General features: G+C 40.1%; 2 protein-coding genes across 14 annotated transcripts in view; both read right to left on the minus strand.

The window, feature by feature from the left end:
* Positions 1-514: 514 nt before the first annotated feature.
* LOC135494400 (histone deacetylase complex subunit SAP130-like) lies at positions 515-8,504 on the minus strand. The gene is made up of 15 exons (XM_064782331.1): positions 8,415-8,504; positions 7,246-7,561; positions 6,906-7,017; positions 6,359-6,767; positions 5,925-6,172; positions 5,489-5,744; positions 5,083-5,255; positions 4,703-4,867; positions 4,268-4,448; positions 3,974-4,081; positions 3,503-3,736; positions 3,043-3,281; positions 2,198-2,301; positions 1,709-1,828; positions 515-1,499 (listed from the first exon to the last, which is right to left on the minus strand). The coding sequence occupies exons 2-15, from the start codon at positions 7,549-7,551 to the stop codon at positions 1,350-1,352; spliced, it is 2,805 nt and encodes a 934-aa protein (XP_064638401.1). The 5' UTR covers positions 7,552-7,561; positions 8,415-8,504; the 3' UTR covers positions 515-1,349.
* A 3,281-nt stretch (positions 8,505-11,785) lies between these two features.
* Positions 11,786-15,670, minus strand: part of LOC135494412 (beta-arrestin-1-like) — a 46,915-nt gene continuing 43,030 nt past the window's right edge. For all 13 annotated transcript variants that reach the window (XM_064782358.1, XM_064782356.1, XM_064782360.1 and 10 more), the window contains one exon: positions 11,786-15,583. In XM_064782358.1, coding sequence (XP_064638428.1) covers positions 15,487-15,583 — 97 coding nt within the window. In that variant the 3' untranslated portion in view covers positions 11,786-15,486. The remainder of the gene's footprint in view (positions 15,584-15,670) is intronic.

Genomic DNA, 15,670 nt, shown 5'->3' on the forward strand with positions numbered 1-15,670 from the left:
TATACATTACAGAAGCATCTTTACAAAAATGTATCTTGCATGAGGTCGTGTGGCCATGGGTACAATAGAATCAAAGACATTGTGTGAAATAACATTGAGAATATTCTAGGCAGTATTGTCTATTCACAGAAAGAGAAACTTATCTAATTATTAACCAGTGAACGGGAGTGGTTTTTGTCAACAAGACGAGAGACAAAAGTTGCCCTAACTTTTTAGTTACAACCAAGACAAGCAAAGATTCACAAAGATTTCGGTTCAAAACACTTTAGAGGGTTTATATGGACGAAGGCCGTTCTCGAGGGAAACCTGGGTCACTCAACAGAGAGGTTCAACTATAGAATAAAACAAGATCTCAGGCTAAACCCAGGAATTAAACTCTGTGTAGGATTTGACAGTTCAATGTCCTATAAAATGGAGATGTAACAAAATGCAGTTCTGGTGGATTTCAAATGGTGTTTTATAACAATTACATGTTAAGCTTAACTCGACCAGGGATGCTGTACCAACTCCCTCCCCCCCCCCCCCCAATTCTTTGGGAAAACCAGTTGAAGATAGTAACCTGATACCATAACAGCTGCCTTGAAAATTATCATAATTATCAACTGGGGGTTTGACACTTCCGGTTTCGAAATAAATTGATATTTGCGTAAATTCAGGATTCATTCAAAACACAAGGAGTTTGTTTCTAATATTCCAAATACATGTAGTTACATACATGAACTGATAAAAAACAAAAGAATAACTTATATAATCTGAAGTGGCATTATCACACCGACCTTGAGACATTGCTCGACTGATCTGGTAAAATCTGGGAGAAATACTTTGGAAAGGTAAACACAGGTTTAAACCCTGCATACCCAGTAGAAAGCAACATTTGATTTAGTTTCGGGCACAACTCGAACATTTTCATGACCCTTCGGGCAAAATAAGCTATACAGATAAATCATATTTAGAAACTTTGTACCAAAATCATTTCAATTTGAGGAGCACAAGAGGCAGAGCCACCTATACATAATTTGATCAAACAGACCCTCATATCTGCGACTTGATCTCATTATCATTGGACAGCACCATGAAATATGGTGTAATATAGGACCAGCCTTAAACAACTGTTGGCTTGCAGTAACATCTTTATCAATAATAATAAACTGGGGGACAGATACTGCGTATTCTGAACTGCGAAAATGCACAATTCCAGGACAAACCAAAAAATATTTGTCGATTAAAAAAGATTCATTACATGAAGGTATGCAAATGTCACTCCAAGCAAACATATTTTTTGGGCTGGCCTTTATAGCATAGATATACATTGTACACTATAAACACTGTACATATAAAATCCCTCGGGACTAACTCCGCTCCTTTTTCTTGACGGGCCGTTTACTGTGGTGTTTGTTTACAATCTCCATGATTTTCTGTTTGTGATCGAGGATTTTGATCATTGATGACCTCGCTTCTTCCAATTGGTCAACTATTAGCTGTGACCGCTGAATATTGCCCTGAAAGAAGAAGAGATCGTGGTCAAATATTGTCTAAACATGGCAAGTCCTCACAGGTAGAACTTCTAGACTTATAATTAGGTTGTTCACTTCTTATACCAATGATTTCCTCCAGGCGATCTTCCATAGTTGAACCAACCATAAAAGACCGCAGTCCAGCAAACTCTATACAAGAAAAGTGAATCTTTGGATCAGCCTCTTATCTTTACCTGTGTTAGATCATGTACCCGTGACATCTCCTCATCAATCAAAGGCGAGTGCTTGCCCTTCGGTATCAATGAATCCTGGATTCCTCCCATTTTGGACTTCACATCTTTCTCACAATCGTTCTGAAACCAAGCAAAATGAATTTCTCAACATTCATTCATATCAATGTCCAGATCTGTTTCCACATGTGCTGGCGACTGCCCCAATGGAGGGTCACCAAGACAGCCAAGTATGCTGAAAGTCCTGGGTTGTTATAGAATACGAAGAATGGACTTATTAGTCTGGTCTGGTCTAATGCGGTCCAAATTGTTGACCCTCTACTTCTGGTCCACTTTTCTGTGTCGTGTAAATGAAGCAAACATTTCTAAGATTACGTCGTTCATGATATCTTGAGTAATGAGATCTGGTCTGGTGAGATGAAACAGCCCAAAAAGGATCTGTGATAAGTCCCCGATCTCAACCTCCCTATTCACATTCATCAAGAATCTTACCATATCTTCTAACTGTGCTGCTAAGTGATACAGTTTCCAGCCACTTGTTTTTTGCATAATACCCTTTTGGTTTGACAGTTCATTCACTGTTGGACGCCTTTCATCTGAAACATATAGATCATATAGATGCTGTGTATAATAATAATGATAATAATAATAATAATGATAATAATAATAATATTTATTAAATTAGAGTCCTACAATAACGAATAAAATCATTTCCTAAGCACTTTACAAAAGATAATATACATATAAAGACGTAAAATAAGTGTGACAGAAATAAAAGAAGTAGATTATAGTACATTGTAAAAGACAATTTTTGACATTTTTGTATCCAGATTTTGATACTGTGTATAATAATAATGATAATAATAATAATAATAATAATAATATTTATTAAATTAGAGTCCTACAATAACGAATAAAATCATTTCCTAAGCACTTTACAAAAGATAATATATATATAAAGACGTAAAATAAGTATGACAGAAATAAAAGAAGTAGATTTTATCTAGTACATTATAAAAGACAATTTTTGACATTTTTGTATCCAGATTTTAAAATATTGTATACTAGAGAATCAAGACAAGAAACTGATGATAATAATAATAATATTTATTAAATTAGAGTGCTACAATAACGAATAAAATCATTTCCTAAGCACTCTACAAGAGATAATATACATATAAAGAAGTAAAATAAGTGTGACAGAAATAAAAGAAGTAGATTATAGTACATTATAAAAGACAATTTTTGACATTTTGTATCCAGATTTTAAAATATTGTATACTAGAGAATCAAGACAAGAAACCACTTCATTGTAAATCTGATGAACCTTTTTTTACCTTTGATTTTGACATCTGCTTGCCGATAAAAATGGTTGTTCTTTGCCTTCCACGTACAACTGTAAAAGTTTAAAAGCGCCACCTGGTTCCTTCGCCGCATATTAACCCACCGCGTTCCCTCGTCATCGATGAAAGAGTCCTTGTCTCCGTCATTCTCAAATGATGTGTCCAGGAGGTCGTCGATATTGTCGCCGGATGAGTACGATACTGGCTCATCTTTTAGTTCTTCATTGGCATTTCTGTAATGACATCAAATCAGTCGTAAAATAATAATCACGTTAACTGCCAAATTTTCACAACAGGTGTTACATTCTAGCGAATTTTGCCAAAGAATTTTTGAAACGATTCAGTGACATTATGGTTTAAACGCTAAATAGCATAGCACCTCTTCACTCATGTAACTATGTTGTCCTCACGCCACAAAATTAAGACAAATTTTCGATCCATTATACCAACTTACAATAATTGCTTCCGAGGCTTTTTCCGAGGTGAAGCTTCCATGCTATTAGATTGCGAAATAGCCGGCGTTGTCGCGCCACTCGATAATATTAAACCATTTTCCGTTGTTTCCATCGGTTCCTGCTTGACCTTGACCTCTGTCGTCTGCATGGCAACCGGTGGACTCTGGTTACTGTTCTCGGCCGATGAGGCCGTGTCCGTAGATGACTGGCTGTTCTCCCGAGAACATGCATCGCTGAAAACAAGGAATATACGTTACTTGAATGTTATGGTCCAGGACAGGAGGTGGAAAAATCTTGCCGGCAACCTATGCTCCACTTGGTTTAAGTGTACGTAACACATGCAATGCACATGGACGCCAATACTGGCAGAGAGAATATGCTTAAATGGTATGTCTACTTTGGAGAATGGTAAAAGTTAAAGATATCCTAAGAATAGCAAAACCCTACAAGATATCATACTGAAGACTCACATGAGGGGTTTGGGCGAACTGGCAGCAGACATCGGGCCCGAGTCAAGCTTTGGACTGCTCGCAGCACTGTCACTGAGATTTAAAGACTTCTTCACAACACTGGACTGACTGGAATTAGAAAGAGAAAAATTGGTAAAGAAGTTGTTGTCGAGTGTGGGGTTATTAGCGTGTACTGTTAACAGCCAAATATCCATCACAAATAAACAGTGTCCACCAGTACAGACAACTGTCCTTTTCAAGTTGGGAAAGAATTCAGGAGATGTGCAGGTTGAAGGTTAAAGCTATACAACATACCCATCATTTGGTCTTTTCCGCAGTATGCTTGGTCGCGGCGATGCATTGAGGTTTGTGGTAGTGTTATTCTGCGAGTTTGATGGCATTAAGGTGCTGGCCTGTTGGGCTGCAAAGCCAAGCAGCTGACCTGGCGTTGATGTGGTGATGAGGTTAGAGTCTCCTCCAGAAATGCCATGCGTCACTGAAAATCATGAAAGAATGAAAGATTCTGTGATTGTAGCTCCCCAACTAAGAATATGAGAAACCAATTTTACTGTCACAACCCCCAATATGGCAGAATTTCATACACCAGAAAAAAATTATTGTCACATCAAAAACCACTGAAGTCTTTGACAGAAATTTAAATTCTTTGAACCAAGACATTATGAATACTAACATAGAACTAGCATGAGTGCAGAAGAAAGTAGCAAAATATGACGGGAGTTGATAATATACCTTCAGTGGCCGCCGTGTATTGAGGAGAGCGTATGGAGAGTTGTCGAGGAGGTTTGGGTTCCATAGATACCATCACCGGGGTCATTTTCACTGCTGTGGCGGTGGTTGCAGCATTATTATGGGCCTGAAGCGTAGCAGCCAGGTTTGGGGTCTGGGAGGGAGTAACTGCAAATAATAAATTTGCCTCATTATGTGCATTTGCGAGCAAGACAAGATTTTGAAGCGGGTGAGACTTTTCATAGAATGAACATAGTTTTACTGAAAAGACAAGAAACTGATACAGGCCGAGGAGATAAGAGAGAAGGATAGGCCGGCATTCACGAAATATAGATTGAAAGACTACCACCAGAGTCATCTGCAAAGGGAACTTGTCTACTTACCTTGCCTCGTACTTGAACCGGTACTAGCCGCCACAAAAGAAGGCTGCGAGCCAGCAATGTGACTATACTGCATTGCCGGCATTCCTTGATGGTAGCTGGTCATGTATTCAAAACCGCTGAAAGATCCAGCAGGCAACCTATGGTAGGTGTTCAGAACTTGTGGAAGGGTCGAACTGGAAAGAAATGAAGTGATATAAAGTCAAAGTTCACCATCTTTATGGCGCTTTTTCACGTCAACCCTGCTCCGAAAACGCCGTTCATCTTTACAGGTGGTCGACGAAAATATCCAAATGCAATTACACGCAATGCCGTATTATATTATCATGCAAGGAACTTTGGTGAAACTTGGTATCTGTTGTTTTCGTACATCTATCTACACAACAGCAACTCAGTGTTTTTTGCTTACCGTGTGTCCGTATGAGTGGTCGTAAGAGGCACACTAGCCATTGTCGTTGCAGCACCCCTATGGGCTTGTGAAAGGAACAATCCTTGTGTCGTAGAAGCTACATTCGCTTCTGTCCTCGTGAAGTCTGCTGACGTCTGTGCAGGGTGCATTAGCTGTCTCTGAGGGTGAACTTTAGCGATGGGTATTGACACAGGAGCTGCAGCAGTTGTGGTTGCAAGTACCACGCCTGATGATGATGTGGAAACAAGGGATGCCACTGGAAAAACAAGAGAAAACATTAGAATTCACAAACAGTTAACAATAGATTTTGCAGCTAACCTTGAAACTGCACAGATGCATTGACTGACACCATAAACAGTTCATACTGTCGCAAGCTTCAAAATATCTAATTCAATATGGCAAATCCAGGCAACAGAAAGTCATCTACCACACAAACCTGATTTTGGTATCGCCACTGTTGTTATAGTTTGATGTGGTCCAACCGCACCATGAGGCGATGTGGAAATAATCAACTTCTGCTGAGGCTGGGGGAGATGGACCGTCTTTGCAGTGGTTGGGGCGGCATGTGACCCTGTGTACTGTGGTAGAACAGGCCGGTGCTGGAGATCCATTGTGCGCGCAGATTGCTGGATTGTGATCTGAACTGATGGTGCGCAGGTGGTCGGATGACTTGACACTATTGTCCTGTGGAGAAAAAAGAGGAAAATTATATGAAAACACCCAAAACCATTTTTTTTAATTCAATTTCCTCAAGTTTAGGCTTTTGCATCAGAATTCTTCAATTACAAACGTCGTCATCTTCTGTGACAAAACTTCTTTTAAAAGAACCCGATTTAGCATTTCCAGGCTCTTACTGTTCATTAATCTTACCTGTGTTGATCACTGGTTGGGGTAATCGAAGGTCTGACGGCAGTTGCTACCGATCCTTTTGGTACATTGAGGGCAGATGCTGCTGCAGCACCCCGTGGAACATGAGACGGGAATTGATTACCAACAAGGTGAGACTGTGGAGGTGTCGCAACGCGCTGGGGCATCGCGGCCTTCTGTGACGCAGTAATTATTGACGGTATCATCCCCGCATGTTGTGCTCCATGATGCAACTGAGAGGCCAAATTGTGTGTTAGACTTGTTGGTATTTGTGGCGAGACCAAGGGTTGAGGATGTCCTGTTGTGACCTGCTGTATAGAGGAGACAACAGCTGGCTGAGTATGTGATGGCATGGTTGCTATGGTGACATGTCCAGGGTGATGAGATCGCACATCTTGCATATTCAAGATTCCTAAAATGGAGAAAAAAGTGTAAGGGTTTTGGTATGAATATTATTTGATACTACCTTAAAGGGTGACGGACACTGCAACCTTAAAACTTCAGATCTACTGAAATAATCACGTTCTTTAACTTCAAAATTCCAACCCACCTTTTTGCTTTGGTTTCATCTGGCTTTTCGCTGCAATGGCTGTCACCTGGGTCTGGAGTGGCATCACTGGGTTCAGCATTGGTTTGCTTCCAACACTAACCTTGGGGACACCCTGAAAATGAATCATAATCATCATGATACATGCAGATGTTCTGGCAAAAACGGTGCTTGTTGCATAAGCCTAACCACATTTTAAGAAAACTTCAATCTCAAGAAAATCTATGTGATACCAACTCGCGAAAAATAAATTTGAGGAAAGAACACCGGATGTACACGAAGAGATAATTTCATCCAGAAAGTGAACAGTATCTTCTGTTCTAGTTCTCTCAGGACAACTTACAATGTGCAGTGTATGAGTAACAGACTGTGGCACGGGAATGAGAGGTTTAGTCACCACGGCTTTTGCCCCTGTCAAACCTGCGATGGTGCTGGCTTTCACTATGTCTGGTGTGCTTAACGTTTGGGGCATCCTTGCAATGTTCAAGCTCTTCTCATCCCGGCCAGGGACGCTGATGATCTGCGGTGTCATCCCTCGGACCACCATCGTTTTGTCATCACGGATGCTGGTAGTAATAGGCGTTGGCAGCCTATTCCCTTTTTCATCCCGGTGAGGGGGGTCAGCGGGTTTGAAGTTGGAACTACTCATTGGGATTTAACTGCAAAACAAAACATGTACAATGTCAATCGGGCTATTTATTAACCAGTTACTGTCTGGAATACAAAAGTCAAGATTGAAGATGTCCTCCCCAGCAGCCACGACCTATATAAAACAAAATATCACACTAAACGTTCCAATAATTCAGAAGTCCGAAACCCACTCACTGTCATCAATACCAATCCATATTTGTCAACTAACAGGGTTCCCTCGGCCAATCGGGAAGGGGGAGGGGGAGATATGGACTACACTCGATGATCTGAGTCCATGTCCCTTCAAATCACGACAAATGTCTCAAGGCAACGTAAGTGTCAACTGAGGGTGAGAACCTAAAATCAAATTTCATGAAATCATTCACAACTCAATCAAGAAACGAGCATTTTTTCACAGGGCCTCAACCTGGCTTGGCCTCATAAAATTTCACCAAACTGGTCAACCCTTCTAACGATGAATGGAATCGCCCTCCAATGCGATTCAATGTCACTGCCGTGGGGGAATCCAAACGGGAAAGGGGTGGCAGACAGTGATGACTGGTGTCGACACAGCCTGCCAGTCGAATCTATTGATATTCAAGAACAAATATCACATAGAAATAAAGCTCCGATTTACAATCGGAAACTTAATTTATATTCCCTGAGACATATTCAATTAATTTCACAAGCTCTGACAAAATCAGACGAAAAAGAACAGCAATACGAGGCAAAAATAAGATGCTGTTTAACAACATTTCGTCAGAGGAAACCTCCGATGAAAACTTACCCGACTTCAAAACGATTTTCCTCAACAATTGTACCATAAATTTTGATCAGACTTCGCAGAAATGTGCTAGAGGATATAAGAAATAATGTACATACCGGGTAGAATATTTCGTTCATGGAATCGGCCACAGTAGGCTGCTAAATTTGTGGTTTATTTGTCACAATACGATGGTTTGAAAAACACCACAAATTCATTCCCATTCGCGTTTTGTGTCGTATTTTCTGATTGGCCAAGAAATTATTTCCGGGGTCACGATTTCCGGCGAAGCTGCGACTATCTGCCCGCATGGCAGGGTCTATTCTACAGACCAAAGACTTTACAGACCTCGTTTTTTGGCTCTCACTTTTTTATTAGTGGAGATTTTTATAAAATCTAAAGTGATATTGGACCTTCAACGGTTTCCGCATATGCTCAGAAAATATTTTGGAAAAAAAATTAAATTTTAGTACCTTGATTTTGAAGAAATAAAAGTCTGTAATTCTCAGAATTCTAAATAAGAAAAAACAGACCAACTTCAAAGGCAAATTAAGATATTTTAAAAATATTTTTCAAATAAAAGATTAAGTTTATTATGTGAAGGGTGATACAAAGATTATGAATATGTCAACAAACAATTGATAATTTCCACAATTAAAGAAATATCACGAATTTTCTGAACACCTCTCAAAAGTCAACAACAAAAAACATGGCCGCTGCCAAAATTTCCTTTCAGCGGCCATGTTATTTGTTGTCCGCATCGGTCGATTATGATTTTATCCAATTCATTCGTTTATTCCTATATTATACAATATCTTGGAAGTGCGATGTGCCTCTTGCGAAACTGATTAGCCTGATTGGTAGGGGTGGGGTGGGGGGAAGGATGTCCACTTTGAGTCAGGCCAGGTGTCAACATTGTCTCTGTGGCAGCAAGGCTGTGGAATGTCTTCTCTGTGGTCATGTCGAGGTGTCTGGAAGGTGGGAGACAGTTGCCAATAATACAAGCTTTCAAACACACAAGATTCAATCTGAAGGTCGAAGACATACATCAATTATAACTGTCTTCTCTGTAGCAGGGTCGAGCAGTTGTGTCAGCTACATTGTACGATTCTAGGATGAGATGGAGAATTCGATGGACCATGTTCTTATATTGAGTGTTGACTGGTTCAATATATCAGATCCTACTTGCTGACTTTGAGCTGGTAATCTGTGGGTCAGTCTCCGGTCATGTAACGATGAAACAAAATACAATTAGTGTCTCCCCCAGGGATGCGACTGTCTTCGGAGAGTATGAGACTTACAGACATAAGTTGGTCAATTTGACACATACAAATCTCTCCGATTTTCATGATCAAGACCCCAGCAGCGTTGCCCCCCCCCCCCCCGCCTGATCAGATGCAAAAGTACTTAAGTTATGACCCAATTCAGTATTAGTGTCTCATTGACAGAAGTCATTTCTGAAGGACACGCCGGTACGTCTTCCAAGCTGATATATCCGTACGACACTCATCTTCTCTGGTGCTGCCATCTGAGCTAAGAAAATGGAACTAGGCAATTACCAAAAATTAAAAATCTCGCCCGTTTTTTGGGCGGGGGACGATTTACAGCTGGAACCCCTGAACCAGCTCCCTCAGATCCGTCATTCATCAAGTCAAAGCAAGCATGAACCTGGTTTAATCTGTGGTTTATCTTATTCATACACTACCTAGCAAGACCCTTATATACTGTGCAAATTCTCTCGGCATTACATCCACGGTGTTAAAACCCCACTTACGTAGCAGGTACGTTGCGGGTCAATTGTCTATGCTGCCACCGCTTAGTGAGGACAATAACTAGAAGTCCCGGTGTAACATCTGTGGTTGTTCTCCATGTTTCAATGTTTCCAAACAATAGGCAGCTAGAGAGACCATGACTTTTCAATAGGGGGGATACACAGAAAAACTCGTCAATCTATTTTTGAGCGTTCCCAAACAATGAGGGGAAACACTCAAAAACAGAAACACTCAAAAACATTACACCGGCATGAAATGTGGAAAATATTGACGCTGTTTACTTCTTCGCACATTTTGTTCGCGTTGTACATATTGCCAATGACAAGACGCAGGGTGGGGCCTTATGCTGTATTTGCATGTACTAATCTTGAAGAAAAAAAACCTAGACAGATCTACCATTTTTATTCATTTTCAGCACTTGTCAGTCCCAAGAGTGTCCTTGATAGAGCGGTTCTACTGTACTCCTTTATTTTTGTTCCCCAATCCATTGCTGTACTTGCCACTCCAGAGCCAAACAAGGCCAGGGACTCGAATACAGTCCCGTTCGTCATCCTGATTGTCCTTCCTCGTTGTACTAGGAGATAAGACAAGGCCTGTCCATTGCGACTGGAGTGTAAATGGGGCATCTGAAGCTTAAAATTAGAATTAAGCACTCCTAGCGAATCAATTTACTAGCTCTTCTACTGTATTAGAGGGTACTGAAGGCTTTACTTCCCTCCAAGGGACGATGTCACTACTTACTCAACACCAGCTTGAGCATGGGCTAACCACAGGTTGTGACATTGTCCCTATCAACCTGTTTGCAGCATGGTGAACAGAGAGAGCTACCTATTTAGTCCGTGCATTCCGGGGGAGGTCAAGATTGAATTTCACCTTGGACATCGTCAGACGGCCTGACCATAATCACCGGTTCTGACATAGTCCCGCAGTGTGAAATTGGCTTTTATGCGACAGCGACGCTGCCTCGCGGCAGAAAATAGAACTGAAATCTTCGTCCAAAACTCTCACTTCCACTTTCTGCCGCTAGGTAACACCACTGTCGCCTAAGTAGCTTTTCTATGAATTTTAGGCTTTTGCATGTATTGCCAGTGACATAAGTCACAGGGTGGAGCCTTTAGCTGTATTTGAATGTACTAGTCTTGCAAAAAACCTAGACAGATCTACCATTCTTATTCATTTTCAGCACTTGTCAGTCCCAAGAGTGTCCTTGTAGCTCTGAATTTCAAATCATCTTTGGTAGTGTCGACTGATAAGCGAGGTAAAATTGATTGAAACAACCGCAGTTGGATCAAAATGGAGAGGGCGCCTTTAATCGAGAGGTGTTTGCTGATTGGAGGTTCCACTGTATATCTGGTGTATTTCATGTCTCTTATGACAGATTGCCTCTTAGGTCTGCTGTTGTCGACAGTGGGTAGATATCACTGAAGATACCGGGCAACTGCAAACCTGGAATTTAGTGGAAATGTTCGTGTTTTCCTACACTTTTTACTGTAACTGGGTTGTCAAAACACCAAAGTTGCCATTTCACAAAACGGTGATATAACATGACCATGAATATCGCCTGGTTTGCTGTATCAGGCTATTGTGGTGGAATTCAAGTGATCTTGCTCTCCTCTAGTAGAATCCGGTTAGGACTGCTCAGTCTCTACCATTTGTAGACTTTTCACAGTTATGAACACACAAAATAAATCAAGATAAATTGTACATTAAAACTACGGTAACTTTATTTGTTGAAGTTTTCATGACTACTAACAGCAAGTATTGCCAACTCCATAGAACAACACAGTCAATAGTTTACAAGGGAATCTTTACAATGGTCAGGATGCCACGTACAGTTTAGATATCAACAATCGGGAACTATCCGAATATCTTGGAACTCTGAAAATGTCATACCCAGGCTCCTGCATTTAGTTCCCCTTTAAAGGAGTGTTGTGAGATAATGCCAGAATTTTCAGCTTCATTCTTTTTCGTGTTCCTCCAGTGCCAGTGGCGGACGCACTCCTTTTTGAGAAACAATATTTCAGAGCCCTTCTGCCCAGAAGCTAATAACTACTTTGAATCTAAACCCTCAGATGCCCAGAAAATGCATATTTGGCGCTTGTATCTTGAATCTTTTAGCTTCAGTGCTGTCTGGTTGGGACTGCTGTGCCCCTTTCCCATATTTCCGGTTCTACCACTGTCCTCAACTTCCTATCTTTATGAAAGCCTGTTTTTTGAGAAAGTTTCTACATTTCTCAAAATTGCAACATAATTTACCAAACTAACATCGACAAAAAAACCAACAAGTTTTAACAACAAAATATTCAAATATATCCCCGAGCAAATTCATGAAAGAAGCAGCTAATTACAAGAAGATGTTTCCTTGGCATAACGAAGAATAGTTCATAGACTTTCGGCTTTGAACTACAGAAAATAATACATACTTTACAAACATGCTAATGACGCCACCAGGAGGTACACCACTCCTTAAGTTATCTGCCAAAAGCCAGATTAAAGGTTCTATTGAAAAGAATTTCCATTGTGATAAAATATCTTTCATCAAAATGAATGATTTTCGATAACACCCCTGACCTGTTATTTGGGTTGGCAAAGCTATCTGGTTTTACCGTACCTAGTCTGAGACTTTCTCGGAATAAACAAACATTAGAACATAGATGCCAATATTGCATACACATATTGATATTCGGATAAAAGAACAAACTAAAAGTGCTTCAGATTTCCTACCATCAAAATATTATAATCCATATATTATGTAAAATTCCTACATGCAACTTACTACAGGGCCTACTGTCAGCACGATGTAGTTCCTGACTACAACAGAACAACAACTTCAAAACCAAGGGAAGATTTCAAAAGTGATAAGGAAGCTTTCTAATCTCAGCAAAAAGCTTAGGTAAGGTAAGCAGGTACCATTACAGCCTCTGCGTGCGTTAATGCATACTGCCAGCTGTTTTCGTGTACTGGACTATAATTGTACTGTTTACCTTATATCATGGAATCAATCCCAATATATTCTAACCACCAACGCCAAACACAATGGCGTTCACAGGTTTTTCAACAAAATTGTGGCCCATAATGTCCATGACAGACAACAACTATGAGATTTGATGGATTTGGAAGGGAAAGATCACAGTGGTTAAGAGGGAAACGACGCCCTTCAGCTTGAAATTTGAACAGTTTATAGCCCAGAGCATAACACTCCACACTCAATGAAGCCCGTACTATAGTTTGAGACACATAGGCTGGAAAACACCTCGCACAAAATGACAGTAGGCTGAATGGAGAATTGTTGTTGAAAGTCAAATTACGCCAATTCGTAGATTGGAATTCCCACAGAAACTGAGAGCAGCTAAAAAGTAGCAAGTGTTTGGACAATGGGCTCATGCGCTGTTGAAACAAACTAAAAACAAATTACAGTAGACCGAAATAACATCGACAGCAATGATTAAGTCGTCGGATAGCAAAACATTCATTGTAATTTGTAGCACAAAATTATCCTTGCTTGGCCTATGTTAGTTGGATCACATTAGTACATGATTAGAACACATGTTCACCTAAACCTACGATGTACATGTACAACTCTTGCGAGCGATTTTCACAACGGTTCCATTTAGAAGCTTACAGGTCAAAAGATATCGTGGAAAAATAACCAACTGGGAAAACTTTTTAAGAAAACTGTTGTAATCATAACTTCTTCATTCCAAGTGTCTGTAGAATTTCGTGATGGGGACATATTTCAGAGAATCAATTCGCAAACAGATATATTTTGCATTTTCCCAGGATACCTTCGAGCCCTTAAGTGCTAAACAGAACATCAATTTAAGCACAATATCCACAATATATTATTAAAATACAATTTGTTTATATGTCACACTGTATCCTGGGGCAACACACAACCCGACCAGATCGCAATATAGAAAAGCAAACTTTTACAAATCTTAAGATATGGTGAAACTATGCTGCAGATATAAATATACAAAGGTGATACAATAACATCAATATCACTAACTTTATGGTCCGTTCCATATCAAGTTTGCGAAAAAATCTGTACATTTACCTAGAGTTCTATACATCATGGACAGTGTTTCCCAGCAAACTTCACATGAACCAACATTTAGACTCTAACATGTTTAGACGACCCTACACCCATCAACATGGTCGACACAAGCCTACCTCATCTAGTTTTCCCATAACAATATTCTGAATCAGGAATTGAAACAAAGTGGCTAGGCATATGAAGTTATTTTTATCAGTTTCAATGAGAGAAAAGGATGAACACTTGGACTTGAACACCATCAGAGAAGTCCTCACAGACTGCCGCTGAATTTGTGGTATTTGATACGCAGCCAAAATCTATCAACTTACATAGGTAACCATGACAACACATTGTCGAAATAGCTCACAGATACATGTATCTAGGGAACTGCTTTGTTTATATAAGAGTAGTTATAAATACCAGTGTCAATGCCACTAAATTCAAGCCGTCTAGTATGACCATGATTTGTGAAAAAGATATTTTCAGCAAAGATAGCTTTTACAAAACAGTACATTGCAGGACGTCTACATGTACTATGCAAACTAAAATGAACAGCTGGAGGCAATTCTTGATTGGTTTCTTTAAGTCAACACAGAATTGACCCACCTCTTAATGATCGAGGCAACAAACTGCCGACGCTTAATTCAAACATTGTTCATCCACCAGAACATAATTCAGGGGACCCATATTTCATAAGTCACTAGACCAGCTTTCACTTCATAACATCTTAAATTAATTCATGTCCTTTTATAGTGGATTCAAATCTGTGATTAGTTTCAATATTCCGTCCAGTGTCAACTGTTCAAACATAAAATGTGTTCAAATAATCACACAATCCATATCCACTGTGGATATCTCTTAAGTACTATAAAACATTAACAAATGTCAGCACAACACAAATTTGAATGCAAATAGATGCAGATCCATTTTTTGAAGCAATCCTAAGACTACTGAATGGTCTGACTTTGTACATAAAGTATATATAGAATAATACATGGCAGTATACATAGGAGATGTATAGGAAGACCTTTAAGGTCAAGGACACACCTAGAAGGTCAAGGTCACACTCTGAGGTCAAGGTCATTATCATTGAACATTTTAAGTGCATGTTGTCTTCAGTTATTGTGGATTTGATCATCAGTTGATTTATCAATCGGAATAGACCCAATAATCGTCACCGGACTTAGTTCACACCACCACCAACAGAGGGTGCACCCAGCACAATAGATAAATGCATAATATGAGACTAGATTAGTTCGGCGCTATGTCGCGTCGAAATAGCCGCATCTTTATCACATGATTTTTCGTTTGAGATCACATGACCCCAGAGTGAATTCCTGTGACATCTTGGATAGCTATAAATACATCTGGTTGCCATAGTGACTAGGCCTCGGTGTCATCGCCTTCGTGCCCCTTGATGCGAAGTCGCGCAAACTCTTCAAAGATGAGGTCATCGTCCCGTTCATGGTAGTAAGCATCACTGGAAAAGAGAGTGGAAAGTGTCAGGTTATTCCTGTTGAATGTTTGGGACCCTTCTCCGGTCATTGTGAACTTAGAACTCAGTTAG

Source organism: Lineus longissimus, chromosome 10 (genome assembly GCF_910592395.1).
Source record: "Lineus longissimus chromosome 10, tnLinLong1.2, whole genome shotgun sequence".
Classification (NCBI taxonomy): domain Eukaryota; kingdom Metazoa; phylum Nemertea; class Pilidiophora; order Heteronemertea; family Lineidae; genus Lineus; species Lineus longissimus.